Source organism: Phyllostomus hastatus, unplaced genomic scaffold (assembly GCF_019186645.2).
Source record: "Phyllostomus hastatus isolate PE091 unplaced genomic scaffold, TTU_PhHast_1.1 phas_scaffold_1066, whole genome shotgun sequence".
In the NCBI taxonomy this organism is placed as follows: Eukaryota; Metazoa; Chordata; class Mammalia; order Chiroptera; family Phyllostomidae; genus Phyllostomus; species Phyllostomus hastatus.
Window position 1 is genome coordinate 14,266,397 of NW_025334004.1, and position 19,149 is coordinate 14,285,545.

The 19,149-nt window shown below is 38.9% G+C and overlaps 1 protein-coding gene across 2 annotated transcripts in view; it reads right to left on the reverse strand.

Moving 5' to 3' along the window:
* The window catches only part of ARMH3 (armadillo like helical domain containing 3), a 185,317-nt gene that overhangs the window by 112,242 nt on the left and 53,926 nt on the right, over positions 1 to 19,149 (reverse strand). For both annotated transcript variants that reach the window (XM_045854392.1, XM_045854393.1), the window contains exon 20: positions 8,889 to 8,977. In XM_045854392.1, the coding sequence (XP_045710348.1) occupies positions 8,889 to 8,977 (89 nt within the window). The remainder of the gene's footprint in view (positions 1 to 8,888; positions 8,978 to 19,149) is intronic.

Genomic DNA, 19,149 nt, shown 5'->3' on the forward strand with positions numbered 1-19,149 from the left:
AACTCTAGCCAATTCTAGCATCTCTGGATAAAATCACCAACTACTCAGGGACATTGCCAGCAATCAGTAGGTTCACTGTCAATCAGCAAAGTGGCACAGGAAGGACTAAGATGCCAGCACCTATCAGTAGAATAATTTAAAAACACACTAGGTGGCTTCTCAGAATATAGGCATCTGTCTGGCTGCAAACCCAAACACCTCACTAAAACAGGCCAATGAATCAAATAAGAGAATGAAATGGCTTTGTTTGCCAGCTATGAACCTTTCCAGGTGAAGATTGCACAAAAGAATCCATCCAGCGGGAGGATTCTGGGAAGACAGAAAAGTAGGAAGCATTAGGATTCTCCCCACCTAGACCATAATTGCTCTGGCAGAATCTGTCTGATTCACTGTTCTGGAACTCTGGACTCCGATGAAGATTTGCAGCTTCCAAAAGACTTGGATAGTATATTCTGGTTAATTTCAGTCAATTTCAGTTCTTGGCACAGTACAGCTACCCATCCCCTACCCTCAGCCATGTGGCAAAACCTGTGTACTTGTTCCTGGAGCAGCTTGCACACAGCTTGTGGAAGCTAGGGTGGGCAAAAAACGACCCTGTCCTCCTAACATTGGGGATATGTGCTCTGGTGCTAACTGAGGAGTGCAAAGAGGTGGGCAGCCATTGTTGTTGCACCTCCTCCTTTGTTGCGAGCACTTCTCCCTCCAGATAAGTGACTTAAGGAGACTTAAAGGGCCAGTACTCCTTTCCCCCCACCCTCGACCTTCATTTTTCACTTTCCCCCTTTAGAAAACCAGACATTAAAGACTAGGACATTCAAAAACAACTGCACATACAAGGAAAGTCAGAAAGTGACAGTGCATGCCCAAGAAAAGGCTCAGAAGAGACCCAAGAAGACATTAAGTTTACAGCTCCAGCTGATCCTCAGCACAAACAGCCTACAACAATCAAAAAAACAAAAACAGAAACAGCCCTGGCTGGTGTGGCTCAGTGAATTGAGTGCTGGCCTGCAACCAGGGGTCTCGGTTAGATTTCAATTTCCCATAGAGGCACATGCCTGGGTTGCAGGCCAGGTCCTGGGTGGGGAGTGCACAAGAGGCAACCACACATTGATGTTTCTCCCCCTCTTTCTCCCTCCCTTCCCCTCTCTCTAAAAATAAATAAATAAAATCTGTAAAAAACAAAAACAAAAACAAAATCAGTAACAAGCCCTGACTGGCGTGGCTCAGTTGGCCGAGCGTCATTCCATAAAGCGAAAAGTCGCCAGTTCTATTTCCAGCCGGGGTGCATACGAGAGGCAACAGACTGATGTATCTCTCACACATCCATGTTTCTCTCCCTCTCTTTCTCACTTTTTTTCCCTTCTCTAAAAATAAATAAATAAAATCTTTTTAAAAGTTGAAAAGAAAAACAATGACAAAACCAGCAAACTCTGAGAAAGGGGCAGGATCTGATTTCTCAAAACTTAAGGACATTATGTTACGGGAAATAAGCCTCACAATGGTTCCACTTACATGGCATACTTAGAAAGCAGACTCTGGTGGTTGCCAGGGGCTGAGGGAAGGAGGGACTGGAGCATTACTGTTTAATGGGTACAGAGTTTTAGTTTTACAAGATGAAAAGAGTTATGGGAAAAGATGATGTTGATGGCTGCACGACAATATGAATATATTTAGTGCCACTTAATTGTATACTTAACAAATGGCTAATGTAGTAGATTTTACGTTCTGTGTATTTTATACCACAATAAAAAGAAAGGTCAGTACATCCATAGGCTGAACTGTCTAAGGGCTTCACACACCTCTAGATGAACTGGAAGAAAAAGAAAGCCCTTTCTTTAAATGGAAGTTAGGTTCTGTCTTACCATTTTCCTTGTTGAAGTGCATCTGCTAAAAGGGAAAACCCGGGTCTCAACTACCTCCAATTCCCCATTTACTCGGAACGCTGCAATCCTCACAGTTACTACCCACCCTCTTCTTCATCATGAAAATGAGCTTTTATGTGAAAGTTCCCACATGCAACTTAGACTCTGGAAAATGCAGGATCCCATACACCTCATTCCTGTGTAGCTGCCTCTAAATAAGCATGCTCAAAGGCCACTGCCTTCTTCTAGAACCCTATACCACCTGCTTATTTTTTCCAACATTGCCCAATTAAGAGATAGCCAAAATCTCTCTTTAAAAAATCTAACAGTCAATGAGGCCATGTATCTGATATAGATCCAAAAACTTTACTTTCTGTCAAAATGAATGAAAACAGTAACAGACCTGTCCTGCTCACCCAGATCCAGAGAATGAAGATACCAATGAAACTAAATGGTAGGCTCCTTTAGAACTAGGACAGGCACAGCAACGAAAGCACAGCCACTCTTCCCTCTGTCTCTCTAAGTTGATGAGATGCTAACGGGCCTCCGGATAGGAGATGACTTCATGTGCAGAGAAAAGAACAGAGATTGCTCACTCTTAGGGGTTTTTAGGTGGGAATCTTTTTCTCCCTCTAACAGGCTAAACCTGTTAGAAATTCTTATCTTTTGCTTCTGCCAAGTTTCTGAGATGCGAAAAAGATTCAAAATAGTGTAAATTCTGGATTTAGCCAAATGTGGCGAATTGAAGGAAAAAAAATAGCTTCCCAGCATTCTTTTCCAGTCCTGGGCTTTCTATACTGCTGTACAGAATTTTTCATAACAAAATCATGGAAACAGAGAAATATGTTCTCATGACCTATATTAGAATACTTTAACTTTGAGGAAAAACTGATTATCCACAGAAGATAAAAGCCCCCATCTCTGCACTTGCAAACTAGAGCAGTCTTAATTAGGTACGTCAAGCCTAGCATACGTCTTGTAACATATTCCCCTAAATCAGAGAAAATTGGGGGGAAAGAGGAAGAACAATTTTAAAAAGCAATTTAAAAAACAAACAGCAATAGTAGCTGGCAAAATTTCTCTTTCCATCTACTCTGGTTGTTTACTGCTATGTTCTTTCCCACCTGGACACCCTCTCCAAAACTGAAAGAAGCAATAACGTAGTTATATAAGATGTCACTACTGGAGGAAGCTGGGTAAAGGACACAAAAATTCTCTGTACTATTTTTGCAACTTCCTGTGAGTCTATAATTAAATCGATATAAAGTTTAAGAAAGAAACTAAACTAAAAAAAGCAGACACTTCAAAGTTCAAAGGATAGTTTCCCAAAATCAGGAGGGACTACCAAATAGTCAAAGCTATACCTATTCAGGAACTGCCGGATAAATCCATGGCTCAGATCATTCTTTCTCTTGAAAATTTTCAGTCCCGTATGACAATACCTACACTACAACTTTCTTCCAAAGAAAGGCTCTCAATTTCTAGTCTCATGGTGTACCTGAACCATGAAGTCAGTCATAGGCTTCTGCCAATGATGGGGGAGCTAGCTGGATCCAAAAAGCTGTGGCACTCTCTGGGTTTTCCATTTTCCCAGCAGGTATCTGAAAGGTCATGCAATGTGCAATTTCTCTCTTTCTCACAAAGCTGTGAATGCTTTGGATGCTCTTTAGCACAGTGGAGCTGAACAGATTGTTTTGGGGCTTTAGGGGCCTTTCTTCCTGCAGGGAGGCAAATGTTGCCTAGTGATCTGCGTCTGAGCAAAGGAGTCAGGAACTCTAAGTTCTAATCATGACTCTGTTTAGTGTCTGGTTCCAGGATCCTTAGCAAGTCATTTACCCTTCTGGGCCTCCACTCCTTTCCCCAACAAATGGTGACAAAAATAATGACTTATCATACAGGGATGTAGCAGAGTGAAAGGGTAAAAAGGACTGTAATCCACAAATAAATGTCAAATATAAAACACCAGTATATATCTGCCTTTATATTGACCCACGTTTTTAGACTATGGAAAGCTACATTATTTAAATGCAGGCTGCCTCCCCAATGCCCCTTCTGCCTGAAGTGGAAGTAAAATAGGCCGACTCCATGAAGCTCTGTTCAAGGACTTCCCTCTCCAACAACTATATGCTTCTCTCTAAACATTCTACTCATTCTTTGATTAATGGCTTGGAAACCATCAGTTTCCATTTTTACTTGGTTAAAAGCAATCCATGTATCTGTAGGTAAGGAAGAAAGAGACGAGAGAGAGAGAGAAATTACCCACCACTCCCTTTCACATCAGTAACTCAAATTAAAAGGTGATGAAGTCACCCTGTCTAGGTAGCTCAGTTGGTTAGAGCAGTGTCCCAATATGCCAAGACTGTGGGTTTGATCCCTGGTCAGGGCACATATGAGAATCAACCAGTGAAATGCATCAACAAATCAATGTTTCTTTCTCTCCCTCTCCCTCTTTCCCCCGCCCCCCGCCCTTCTTCTTTCTCCTAATATCAATAATTTTTTTAAAGGTGATGAAGTTAGCTCAACAGAAACTTGACAACAGACATCCTAATGGGTTATGTTATTATGGTTGGTGTTATTGTTTTGAGGTCCAAACACAAGTTGTGCTGCTTTAGGAGAATGTTGATTCATCACTAATGGAAATTCTACGTATCTATTTATTTACTCTTTCAAATGTTCTCTGAGCCCCTATCATAAGCCAAGTGGTATACTGGGGATGAAACAACAATTAAAACACAAACCCTGCCCTCTGGGAACTTTTCTGAGAGGATATATATTTAAATAAAACATAGTACGGGCATGTGCAAACATAGCAAAACAATGTGACAGGCTGAAACAGAAGCTCGTGTGCCATAGGAAGACACAGGAAATAAAGCATAGTGACCAAGAGAGGAGACTGCTAAGCTAAAGTTCCCAGGAGGAATGCAGTGCGATCAGTAAGTACATGAAAAAATATTTAACAAGCCCTGGCTGGTGTGGTTCAGTGTATTAAATGCTGGCCTGTGAACCAAAGGGTCACTGGTCAGGGCACATGCCTGGCCACATGCCAGGGCACATTCCTAGTCAGGGCACATGCCTGGATTGTGGGCCAGGTTCCCCATGGGGGCATGTGAGAAGCAAACACACACTGATGTTTCTCTCCCGCTCTTTCTCCCTCCCTTCCCCTCTCTCTAAAAATAAATAAATAAAATCTTTAAAAAATATTTAACAAAATACTAAATTGTTTCACAGATGTTCTGTGAAAAAAATTAATTGGGAGTCCATGGAACCTAAAATTAAGATAGGAATCCTTAACATGGAATCATGAAGGGGCTCTCAGAGGGTCCATGAACTTCCTGAAATTACATGAAATTACCTCTGAAATTATAATATGAATGTGCAAATAGACATTTTTCTGGACACAAAAATCACACCTTTCGTTATATTCTCAAAGGTAAAAAAGCTATTTTACTAGAATCTTATCCTAAAACCCATTTTTCTATCTGTATGAGAGGAGAGTTTTAAGACCTAACCTTTTGCTCTACTCAAAATAGGAGACCTGGGGAGCCTAGAGGTCAGAGAAGAGCTTCTGAACTTGCCACAACTTAGTGAAAAACAGCAATTGCTGAAAAGAGGGCACCAAGAGAGTCCTTTCCATATTCTAGCTGCAGTTAGCCTAAATATATTTCCCCACACACTCAGATACCATGGTGACAGGCGTCATATAAATAGACGGTGGCAACAGGGAGTAGGTCAGGGCTTGCATAAAACCAACATATCAGGCAGAATTAAATCCCCAATTAACACAGCTGGATTCTCTTTGTCCATTAGAAAAAGGCTGTAAATTCCATATAAGAATTTACATAGGGCCCTGGCTGGTATGGCTCTATTGATTGTAGTGTCATCCCACAGCCAAAGAGCTGCAGGCTCAATTCCCAGTCAGGGTGCATGCCTGCATTGCAGGTTTGATCCCCGATCCAGGTGAGTGTGATCCCTGGTCCAGGGGTGAATGGGAGACAGCCAATCAATGTTTATCTCTTGCATTGATGTTTCTCTCTCTCCCTTCCTCTCTCTCTAAAGACAATGAAAAGATGACCTCAAATGAGGATTAAAAAAAAAAAAAAAAAGAATTTACATAGGGACCTTTGGCTACCTCCCCCATAACAAAAAGCTACTGTAGTCAACAGCATAGAAATACAAGTAAAAATCACTACCCAAGGTGCAGTGATTCTAAACACACACATCCCAAGAACAAAGGCTTCTGGACCCTAGCCGACTGCTTCCTAGACACCCAAGGACTTCTGTTTGTCCAATCTAACAACACATATGCCTTACCAGTCTCATTTATAAATAAAATTCTATTAAGGGTTGTAGTACATGTATGGGCAAGCATCTGCACATGTAAGCATATCTGCCATTATGAGTTTCACACACCTCCCTCGAATCCCTAAGTCTAGAAGGCAAAGAAAGAGTGAAAACATGGGCATACCATCATGAGGGGTGGCACCAGCCAACGAGTGGGTGGATCCACCAGAGCCACATTTATATTCACTGATTGCAATACTACACATTATTATGGGCTGATACATCACATGTAGTGTAGTATTTTGAAGCTTTCCTTAACACCTGCTCTGTATCTCACTGTATATGCAATGTACAAACACATGGAGCCAGGGTTCCAAAAGGGCTCATCCAGCCTATATAGGAAAAGGAGCTAACCTCAGCTGGCAGAGAGCTCTAGCACTAACGCCTACCCCTTAGAAGCAAGCAGTCATCCAGGCTCTCACTAATAACACTCATATATACCTCCTGTCAACCTACCAAGGGCCTTAGAATGTCAATCAATCAGTTCTGAGATAGCACATAACTGCTGTACAAACAGAGCTGGCATCACAGAAAGTACTCAAAGACATAAAGTCAACTGACCAACAACACAGAATGGTCTCCTGCCCCATAATTTCCTAGCCAGAATGGGCAAATGTTAAGAGTCAGAAAAGAAATATAAAAGACATTTTTAAATTTCTTTAAAAGATAATTGCCTCTTTAAACAAAAGGATAGTGATGCATTGTGGGGTTTACAACCTATGCAAAAGTAAAATGTATGACAACAATAGCACAAAGGACAGGATACAAGGCAGAGGTAGGCAATGAGAAGCCCAAGGCTCCAGGGAGGCAGCCAGAGTGAACAGCAGAAGGTAATGTAGAAAGGCAATGGAATACAGCAACGAGGAAGAGAACAACAGATGATGAGCATGGGAGAAAAGCCAGAGAAATCCCAGAAGCCAGAGGTGGGAGAGCTAGGATGGAAAAGAAAGAAAATAGAATAAAAGAAAATAAAACCAGAAGGGAATCAAAAGCAAGCAGAAACAACTATTACCACCAACTCTTCAGTACTGCAATGTGGAACTTCGTTCCAGCTATATACATGAACCATTTGTACTTGTAAGTCCTACAACTGTACCAGCATCCACAGATTGGCACCATTTTTGTGTTTCTCTCTAATCTTATATTTTTAGAGCCTAACAATCACATAACTAACTATATATAGGCAACCACAGCAATCCTTTATACTAAAAAGAATTGTTTTACTCTGGCTGGTGTGGTTTTTAGTTGGTTGGAGTGTCGTTCCATAACTGAAAGGCTGCTAGTTTGAATACCAGTCAAGGCACATGCCTAGGTTGCTGGTTCGATCCCCAGTCAGAATGCATGCAGGAGGCAACCAATAGATGTTTTTCTTTCTTTCTTTCCTTCTCTCTGTCTCTGTCTCTCTGTCTCTCTCTCTGTCTCTCTCTCTCCACCCCCCTCCATCCTTCTCCTTTCCCCATCCCCCAAATGAGAATAAAATTTAAAAAAACTTTAAAAAATTTGTTCCTACCAAAAAAATTCTAACTTCAGTCATTTCCATCTCTTGATCTCTCTTTAGCTCTTCTGACATTTCCTCAGTCTGAAACTCTCACACAATCTCTTTTATAAAATACGAAAATGCCACTATTGTCACTTAGTGTTATTCTTCTCCTATTCCCCCTTCACCATCTAGGCAGTAACTGCAAAGATCTTGCTAATCCATTAATTAAAGATCTCTACTTCCCATTATGGAGGACTAAATTTAGAAAGCCAAATTGGGTTGGAAGGAAACTACATGTCACAACAAGTAAGAAAAATTCCAAGGAAGGGGGCGGGGTTACTGGCCCTTTTATTTAAAAGCCTCTGACACCCCCCTGTTCTGAGAACACAGAGAAGCTCTCCCACACAAGGGGTGACCATTCATCACTATAATTATCTGGAGAAGACTTTATTGTACCATCAGGTCACGAAAGCCACAGGATCTATCAGCAAGTGAATGCCTCGGGGAACATGTCTCTCTTCTGCTTTCCTGTAAGCTCCAATTAAACTGCACCAAAGAAAGGGGTGGCAAGCCAGCATTAATTGTACCCTTAGAGAAGAGCCACTTCCTGCCTGCAGGGACAGCAGTGACTTTACTGGGCTACCAAAAGGATACAAAGACAAAAGTAAACACTGTAATTTGCTGTTTTTGTCTCTGGCACAGGGGGAGTGGTACAATTGACAGTGTCTGTAAACAGTAATAATGCCAGATGTAACACAAAGAACAGGATTCCCCCATCTCTCCGCCCCCTCTCCACCCCCTCTCCCTATGACATTCCTCCTGAGATTACTCATCTTGAAGAAACACACAGAAGCCTCCCGACAGTCCATATGCTGCTACCAAATGGAATCGAGGAAGAATCCAAGTTTGTACTGACTCCTCTCTCTTACTCATAAGATACATTGGAACTCAAGAAATATTCAATTGTTTCTAACAGCTGACAAAAAATAGAGGGAGGAGAGGGAATATGAGAGAAAGTATGGAAGAGATATGTGACATGCCCAGGTCTGGAGTAGACAAGGCTAAAATGGCAAAAAAAAATATATACATGAAACAGAAGCATCCTAAACAAACTAAAAAGTTTTTTAAAAAGTTCATGTTATGCCCAGGTCTAAGCACTCATAAAAGATACAGGAAAAGAAGATGAATTAAAAGGAGAAAGTTACCTGACCAGAGTTCCCGCCAGGTGTAATGCAGGCGCACTCTACACTTCTTCTGGTAGCAGAGTAGCTTATGTACTACCTGAATGCAGCGTCTGTAACAGAGAGAAGTAAAAACTGGGGTAAGCCTGAAAATATGGTGCAACTTACCAAAGATACCCTTTCTTTAGTGAGGCAGCTTTGCTAAGGCCACTAACGATACTGACTATGAATCCATGCACATGCAAAAGAAAAGAACTCTACCAGCAGCCTTCCAGTGGCTAAATATTTCCCCCAACACACACATATATACACACACTGCTTGTGCTGATTCCCCTTATCAGGAGGAAAAGGGGGCAATAACCATATATAGATCAATAGTCAATTAGGCACTACAGACACCATTCCCTTGAGTATCTTTCCTTGGAAGAAGAATGGACCATAATTAGATCACTCCATTCACAGTTACACAAGGCAAAATCACATTAACGATCCTAAGTCGTAGATCTATTTAAATTTGTTTTTAATTTCAATTAAAATTTAAATAAATTTATTTTTAATTAATTTGTCATTAACTTTTATTTACATTAAAAGTTAAAATAAAAATTCAGTTCTTCAGTTGCACCAACCACGCATCAAATAGCCACATATGGCGAGGTGCTACCATACTGGACAGCACAGATATAGAACTTTTCTATCGCCACAGAAAATTCTATTGGACAGTGCCGTTCTACATCACAGGAACATTTAACTGTATTCACATCCCGACAACATATGTTTTTGACAGTATTTCTGAATAAGCAGTCAGTAGTGTGAGATGGAAGACATGCTTAAACACTATAAACCTAACAAAAAAGTGTTTTTTCTTGTCTGACTGGGGGAGGGTTTTGAAAGCTTAAAAAGTCATAGATGAAGGTACAAAATACTAATGAAATTTACTTCCTAAAACTGAAAATCTCATTTGATGAAAAAAATTGTGATGACTAAAGTTAAAAGTCAAACAATTTGGGAAATTACACTTGCAGCAAATAACATGAAAGGATTACTGTGTTTTATATATGTATTTATTTATGCAAATTGATCAAGAAAACATAATAATACCCCTGATAAGAAAGATGGACAAAGAAAATGGACAATGAATTCACCCACCCCCACAACAAGAGGCAAAATATGATGTTAACATTTTTCTGCAATGTTCAAATTCACTTAAAACAAGATTCTATTTTTGCATATCAAATTAATATAGACTTTAATGCTGACAAAGATACAGTAAAACAGCCACTCATACATTCTTAGAGGAAGTATAATTGGTATAGAGCCTTTTTAGGAGGCAATTTGGCAATCTCTATCAATAGTCTTAATAATACATCCTTTGACCTACTTACACCACTCTAGAGAATTTAGCTGTAAGCCAGAGTGCAAAAGAAAAAAAACCTTTATACAAAAATATGTTCATGACCATCATCTTATTGGAAACAACTTTGGAAAGAATGTTCAGTGCTGAGAGAACAGAAAGTAGACCACTGCATGTGTTATACACTAAATCACAACCTTCCAAAACTTGTATGTTGTAAGCCCTAACTCCCAATGTGACTGCATTTGGATATAAGGCCTTAAAGAAGGAAATTAAAGTTAATGAACAAAGGGGTGCATATATTCTTTCGAATTAGTGTTTCAGGATTCTTAGGATTTATTCCCAGAAGTGGGATAACTGGGTCAAAAGGCAGTTAATTTTTAATTTTTTGAGGAAACTTCATTCTGTTTTCCACAGCAGCTGCACCAGACTACATTCCCACCAACAGTCCACAAGGGTTCCCTTTTCTCCACAAGCCTGCCAGCACTTGTTTGTTGATTTACTAATGATAGTTATTCCGGCAGTATGATGTGATACCTCATTGCGGTTTTAATTTGCATCTCTCTGATGATTAGTGACATTGAGCATTTTCTCATATGCCTACTGACCACCTGTATGTCTTCTTTGGAGAAGTGTCTATTCAGGTCCTTTGTCCATTTTTTTTTTTACTGATTTGAGAGACAGAGAGAGAACCATTGATTGGTTGTTCCACTTACTCATGCATTCATTTGCTGACTCATGTATGTGCCCTGACCGGGGAGTATGCTGCTCTAACCAACTGAGCTACCTGGGCAGGGCCTTCGTCCATTTATTCATTGGATTGTTTGTCTTCCCAGTGTTGAGTATATAGGTTATTTATATATTTTAGAAATTATCCCCTTATCAGATATAACACTGGCAAATATGTTCTCGCATACAGTGGGTTCCCTTTTCATTTTGTTGGTGGTTTCTTTTGCTGTGCAAAAGCTTTTTAGTTTCATGTAGTCCCATTGGTTTGTTTTTTCCCTTGCTTCCCTTGCCCTAAGAGATAAATCCGCATAAATTTTGCTATGAGAGATGTCTGAGACTTTACTGCCTGTGTTTTCTTCTATGATTTTTATGATTTCTAAGTCTTCAATCCATTTTGAGTTTTTTCTTGTGTATAGTTTAAGTTCGTGGTCTGGTTTCATTTTTTGCATGTATCTGTCCAATTTTCCCAATACCATTTTGGACAGGATAGATATAGAACTCTTCTATTGTCATAAAAAATTCTATTGGTCAGTGCTGTCCTAAATCACAGGAACATTCAACAGTATTCACATCCCAATGACATAAGTGGTGATAAGGGGTTTGGGGGGAGAGGTAGAAGAGGGTATGGGAGGATAAATGGTAATAGAATAAGTGTAATAAAAATAAATAATTTTTTAAAAAAGAATTATCTCCTCCAAATTTGTATTTATTCAAGAAACTGTCCTTACTCCATCGTACGCTCTTGTCCTCTTTGTCAAATATTCATTGACCATAAAGGCATGGGTTTATTTCTGGCCTTTCTACTCTGTTCCATTGATCTATGTGCCTGTTCTTATGCCAATACCAGGCTATTTTGATTACAATGACCTTGTAGTACAGTTTGATATCAGGTATGTGGTACCGTCAACTTTGTGCTTCCTTCTCAAGATTGCTGAGGCTATTAAGGGTTGTTTTTGGTTCCATATACATTTTTGGAATATTTGTTCTACACCTGTGAAATATGCCATTGGTATTTTAATAGGAATTGTGTTAAATCTATAGATTGCTTTGAGTAGTATGAACATTTTTAATGATCTTAATTCTTCCAATCCATGAACATGGTATATATTTCCACTTATTTCTATCTTCCTCAATTTCTTTCTTCAATGTCATATAGTTTTCTGAGTACAGATCTTTCACCTCCTTGGTTAAATTTATTCCTACATACCTGTTTGTTGTTGTTGTTGTTGTTGTTGCAATAGTAAATGGGACCATTTTCTTAATTTCTCTTCCTGATAGTTCATTATTGGTATACAAAAATGCCACTGATTTCTGAATATTGTACCTTGCTACTTACTGAATTTATTTATTAGACCTTGTAGTTTCTTGGTGGAGGACCACATGTTAGGACAAAGTAAGTCCTAATACATTCAAGAAAACTGAAACCATACTAAGCATCTTCTGAAATCACAATGGTATGAAACTAAAAATCAACTAAAATAAAAAAACTGAAAAACTACCCTGGCCAGTGTGGTTCAGTTGGTTGGGCATCATCCTGAGAACTGAGAGGTCACTGGTTCAATGCCCTGTCAGGGAGCATATGGAAGGCAACAACAGATGTTTCTCTCATGCATCGATGTTTTTCTCCCTTTCTCCCTCCCTTCCCCTCTCTCTAAAAATCAAAAATAAAATAAAAATTTTTAAAAACTGAAAAACATTCAAACACGAGGCTAAACAGATGTTATTAAACACTGAATGAGATCAAGGAAGAAATCAAAAATTACCTGGAAACAAATGAAAATGAACACACAACAACCCGAAATCTATGGAACACAGTGAAAGCAGTCCTGAGAGAGAAGTTCATAGCATTACAGTCCTACCTCAAGAAGCAAGAAAAATCTCAAGTAAACAATCTAACCCTATACCTAAAAGAATTAGAAAAACAAAAATGAGCAAAGCCCGGAGTAAGTAGAAGGAAGGAAGTAATAAAGATCAGGATTGGGGGGTAGAGGAACCTAGCAAAGAAGACAAAGAAAAAAAGAGAAAGAACTCATGGGCACGTACAACAGTGTGGTGATTGTGGGGCTGGGGAGAAGTAGAAGAGGGAATGGGGGTAAATGGTAATGGAAAAAATACAATAAAAATAAATTTTTTAAAAATAATTATCTCCCTAAAATTTGTATGTAAAAAATGTCAGAGCAGAAATAAATGACACAGACAAAAAAAAATCAATGAAACCAAAGGATGGTTCTTTACAAGGATAAACAAGATTGACTAATCTTTAACCAGACTCATCAAGAAAAAAAAGAGAGGACCCAAATAAATAAAATCATAAATGAAAGAAAAGTAACAACTGACTCCACAGAAATACCACAGATTGCAAGAAAATACCATATGCCAACAAACTGAACAAACTGGGCAAAATGGATACATTTCTAGAAACATAAACTTCCAAAACTGAATGAGAAAGAAACAAAGAACCTGAATAGATCAATTACAACTAATGAAATTGAAGCAGTAATCAAAAAACTCCCAGCAAACAAAAGTCCTGAACCAGATGGCTTCACAGGTGAATTTTACCAAACATTCAAAGAAAAATTAACTTGTATCCTTCTCAAACTCCTGCAACTATTTCAAGAGGAGGGAAGACTCCTAAGTTCATTTTACACGACCAGCATTATCCTAATTCCAAACCAAATAAAGACACTACAAAGAAAGAAACTTATAGGCCAATATCCCTGATGAACGTAGATGCCAAAATCCTCAACAAAATTATTAGCTAACCAGACCCAGCAATACATTAAAAAGATCATATACCATGATCAAGTGGGATTTATTCCAGGAATGCAAGGTTGATACAATATTCACAAATTAATAAATGTGATACATCACATAAAAAATGAAAGATAAAAATCACATGATCATATCAATAGATGCAGAAAAAGTATTTAATAAAATATAGCACTCATTAATGGTAAAAAAAACTCTCAGCAAAGTGGAAATAGAAGGATCATACCTCAATATGGTGATGGCATATATGACAAACCCACAGCAAACATGGTAATCAATGAGTAAAAACTGAAAGTATTTCCCTTAAGATCAGGAACAAGACAGGATGTCTGCTTCCACTACTCTTATTCAACATAGAACTAGAAGTACTAGCCATGGCAATCAGACAAGAAGAAATAAAAGGCATCCAAACTGGAAAGGAGGAAGTAAAGCTGTCATTATTCACAGGAGACATGATATTATACATAGAAAACCCTAAAGACTCCACTGAATAAAGTTAATTTGAATGTCAACAGTATTTGTCTTTTTTGGGTTGTAGAATTATAGATGAATTCTGTTCTTTCTCTTTTTCTATTTCTTCCAAAATTTCTACAACTATATTTTACCTTTACAGCTAAAAAACCCCCACCATTTAAAGCAGGTTCATTTATAAAAATTTTAGTATCCTCTAGAAAAGGGCACTATGGAACTTTTTAGAGAATAGAAATGTGTTTCTATCTTATCTGGGATCACTTGTTACAAGGATATATGCATGTATCAAAAGTCTTCAACCTTTTTTCCACTGCAATTGTTTATAATTCCTTGGTATTGGGGGTCTAGAAATACAATGGGCAAATCATGAGAGAATAATATGGAGAGAACCAGTATGTTAACCTGTAAACCAAGAATGTAAGTTCTCAAGATTTAACTGGTTTTAAGAAATGATAGTGTGAATGTCCCTCCACTTTTGTCAAATGGGGAGGAAGTCCATATAAAAACAAAAACTTTGGCTATGGTGAGGAAATAGAGAAACTGGAGTCCTCATAAACTGCTGGTAGAAATGTAAAACGGTACAACCACTTTGGAAAACAGATCAGAAGTTCCTCAAAATGTTAAACATAAAGTACTATATAACCCACCACTTTCACTACTAGGTATATACACAAGAAAAATGAAACATATATCCATAGTAAAACTTGTACATGAATGTCCATGGAAGCATTATTCATAATAGTTGAAGGTATAAATAACCCAATATCTAGCGACTGAAGAACAAATAAATAAAGTATGTTATAAAATGGGATATTAATTAGCCATAAAAAAGAATAAAGTACTAATATATGCTATAACATGAATGAAGATTGAAAACATTATGCTAAGTAAAAGTCCAAAAAGGTCATATATTATATAATCTTACTTATATAAAATGTCCAAAATAGGAAAATATATACAGAGAGTAGTGGGCAGGGGATGGGGGGGCAGGTAGAAACAGAGACCCAAAACTTGGACTATATATACTCTGGTGAAGCTCCAGGCACATCACACAAATCAAAAATTAAGAAGTGTCAGACCTATCTCTTCATTTATTTATTCAACAAATATTGACTGCATATCAACTAAATATACGGCACTTCAGTCTTCCTAGAATTAGGTTGTCAAGTTCCTGTAAAGTGGACCCAGATAATCTGCCAATTTCAGGCAAATGAAAGAGACTCTTCCTCTTGAAACTGTTCTGACGTAAAAGAATAAGACAGGCAAAACAAATACAAGAGACAAAATAAGCAAGACAAAAGAGCAAAGCAAAAAAGTGGCTCCTTTCTACCTAATATGTCCAATGGCAATTCAACTGAATGACAGAGTCAAGTAAAGATTACTTCTAGTGGCAGGACTGAAACTTTCGCAGGTCTATGGCTTTAATCTGACACAAAGAGTACCCTGAGATCATACTAACTTCAGCAGATACCATATCAATCTGTAAAATATCAATCCGACAGTTCACAGAATCAAGCAAAAATGGCAGCAGCTAATTTCTTGGGCCTCCTAGCAGAAATGAAAAGAAGGCAAGCCCTGGCCCAGTAGCTCAGTGGGTTAGAGCATCGTCCTGAAACACCAAGGTTGTGAACTGGATCCCCAGTCAGGGCACATACAAGAAACAACCAAGGAATACATAAATAAGCAAAACAACAAATCAATGTTTCTCTCTCCCTCAACAATTAAAAGGAGGAGGAAGAGGAAGAAGAGAAGAAGGAGGAAGAGGAAAGGAGGCAAAACAGAAAATAAACAACAATTTAAAAACCACTACAAACCTCTCTGTGGTGTGAGAGCCAAAAACACTAGCTAGAGAAACCAAACTGCCTGATAACATATCAAAGACACAAATGAAGTAAACAAAATTTATAAGTTAAAATCCTGAAAGTTCTCAAAAATATCCCCAATAATGGGCCTGCTCTGCTACCCCTGCCTAGTCTCCTTGTCTCTTATTTGCATCTCTCTCTGTTCTTCCCACATCCTATAGCTCTAGGTCAGAGCCTTTAAGATAGAATTTTATGAAAGAACTATGTAACAGACCTTTGTGGAAAGACTTCAGTATCTTCAAGAGTGATATTAAAAATACTTTGCAAACCATACAGAAATATAAATGAATACATAAATCAATATATACATAAAAAATTTTAATTCCTTCATTCTCTAAATAAACTGTATCAAAACTACTTACCACTATACTAAGACAGGGAGTCAAAGCAGCTCTACCTGATACACAGAAACAAACACAGGAAGGCTGCCAAATTGAGCAGACAAAGAAATATGGCCCAAATGAAAGAACAGAACAAAAGCACAGAAAAAGAACTAAATGAAATGGAGAAAAGCAACATATCAGATGCAGAGTACAAAACACTGGTTATCAGAATGTTCAAAGGACTCATTAAGTACTACAACAACATAAAAAAGGTCCAGGTTGTCCTGGCTGGTGTGGCTCAGTGGATTGAGTGCCAGTCTGCGAACCAAAGGGTCACCAGTTCGAATCCCAGTCAGAGCACATGCCTCGGTTTTGAGTCAGGTCCCCAGTAGGGGACATGTGAGAGGCAACCACACATTGTTGTTTCTCTTGCTCTCTTAAAGAAGAAAAAAAAAAAGACCCAAGGAGAAATGAAGGCTACATTAAGTGAAATAAAGAAAAATCCACAGGAACCAACAGTGCAGGGGATGAAGCCAAGATTCAAATCAACAATTTGGAACATAAGGATGAAATAAGGACTCAACCAGAACAGCAAAAAGAAAAAAATAATTTTTTAAAAATGAGGATATTATAAGGAGCCTCTGGGACATCTTGAAACATGCCAACATCCAAATCATAGGGATGCCAGAAGGAGAAGAGGAAGAGCAAGAAGTTGAAAACTTATTTGAAAAAAAAAAGAAAGAAAACTTCCATAATTTCATGAAGGAAATAGGCAAACAAGTCCAGGAAGCACAGAGAGTCCCAAACAATTTGGACCCAGAGAGAACCACAGCAAGACACATCATTATTAAAATACCAAGGGTTAAAGATAAAGAGATACTCTGCCCTGGCTGGTGTAGCTCAGTGGACTGAGCGTTGGCCTGCAAACTGAAATATTGCTGGTTTGATTCCCAGCCTAGGGCACATGCCTGGGTTGTGGGCCGGGTCCCTGGTTGGGGGTGTACAAGAGGCAACCACACATTGGTGTTTCTCTCCCTCTCCCTCCCTCTAAAAATAAATAAATAAAATCTTTAAAAAAAAAGATAAAGAGAGAATCTTAAGAGCAGCAAGAGAAAAGCAGAGAGTTACCTACAAAGGAGTACCCATGAGACTGTCCGCTGATTTCTCAAAAGATACTTTACAGGCTAGAAGGGACTGGCAAGAGGTATTGAAAGTGATGAAAAGCAAGGACCTACAACCTAGATTACTCCATCCAGAAAAGCTATCATTTAGAATGTAAGGGCAGACAAAGTGCTTCCCAGACAAGGTAAAACTAAAGGAGTTCATCATCACCAAGACATTATTAGTGAAATGTTAAAAGGAACTATACAAGAAAAAGATCAAAACTATGAACACTAAATGGCAACAAATGCATAACTATCAACAACTGAATCTAAAAAAGAAACTGAGAAAACAAGCAGAACAGGAACAGAACCATAGATAAGGAGATCATCTGGAGGGTTATCAGCTGGGAGGGGGAAGGGGGAAAATAGGGGAAAAGGGGCAGGATTTCCTAAGAACAGTATAGGAAATGGAGAAGCCAAAGAACTTATATGCATGACCCAAGGACATAACTAAAGGGAGGGGATTGCTGGAGGGAATGGGGGTACCAGGCAAAGGGGAGAAAAGGGAGAAAACTTGGGACAACAGTAATAGTGTAATCAATAAAATACACATTTTTTAAAAAACTACTTACCAGCCCTGGCTGGTGTAGCTCAGTGGATTGAGCACAGACTGCGAACCAAAGGGTTGCCAGTTTGATTCCCAGTCAGGGCGTGTGCCTGGGTTGCAGGCCAGGTCCCCAGTGGGGGCCACATGAGAGGCAACCACACACCAATGTTTCTCTCCCTCTTTCTCCCTCCCTTCCCCTGTCTCTAAAAATAAATAAATAAAACCTTTAAAAAAAACTACTTACCAAAAGATATAAATTGTAACATAAATCATCCTAATAGTTTCAAAATCATTTGTTCATTTTTAGAAATTGTGGTATGACCTTCTGCTTGACGTGGTTGTCACTAACTACAAGATGCCCTTATCTGAGCCATGATTTAACTTAGGACTATACAAACTCTCCTGCCAATTTCCCCATTAAATTGATAGTCATTAGGTCTCTGGCGCTGAAAGCTTTGTTGCAGCCAGCAAGGGTGGCTGGATGCTGCCTATGTATGACCAACCACCCATACATAGTACATTCCTGGAGACCAGCACTTCTCACATGGCCTGGATCTAGACAGACTGCCTTCACGTTGGCTCTTTGACAATGCCATCCCAACACTGAGCCACTGTGCAGCAGCAGTGAGATACTACCTATATCCCCGACCCCTGCTGCCACCACCCTCTGGTCTAAGGCTATCCATATCCACTCCTGCACTGTTCCTAGGCTCTGTTCCTACCTCTGCAACCACCCAAAATAACATCATTAGCTTTGTGGTCTCAACTTACTCGATTTATGAAGCAGAATGAAATTTTAACACTGCTACAATCTTAAAATTATATACTAGCTGAATAACTCCAAATTTCTTTTATGCATGTTATGGTTTCCTATTTCAACACAAGACACTTCCACTTTAACCCAAAATTTTCTTGCAAGATCCACTGAAGTCTCTACTTTCTTCTGGTGCCTACCCACAGATTTGGGGCTCTCTGACTTAGAAAAAGTCCAAGTTTTCCATGTAAGAGTAACTTAAAGAAGTGTTTACTTCTCAGAGACTATTTTCCTGCAATCCCAAATCCTATGCAGT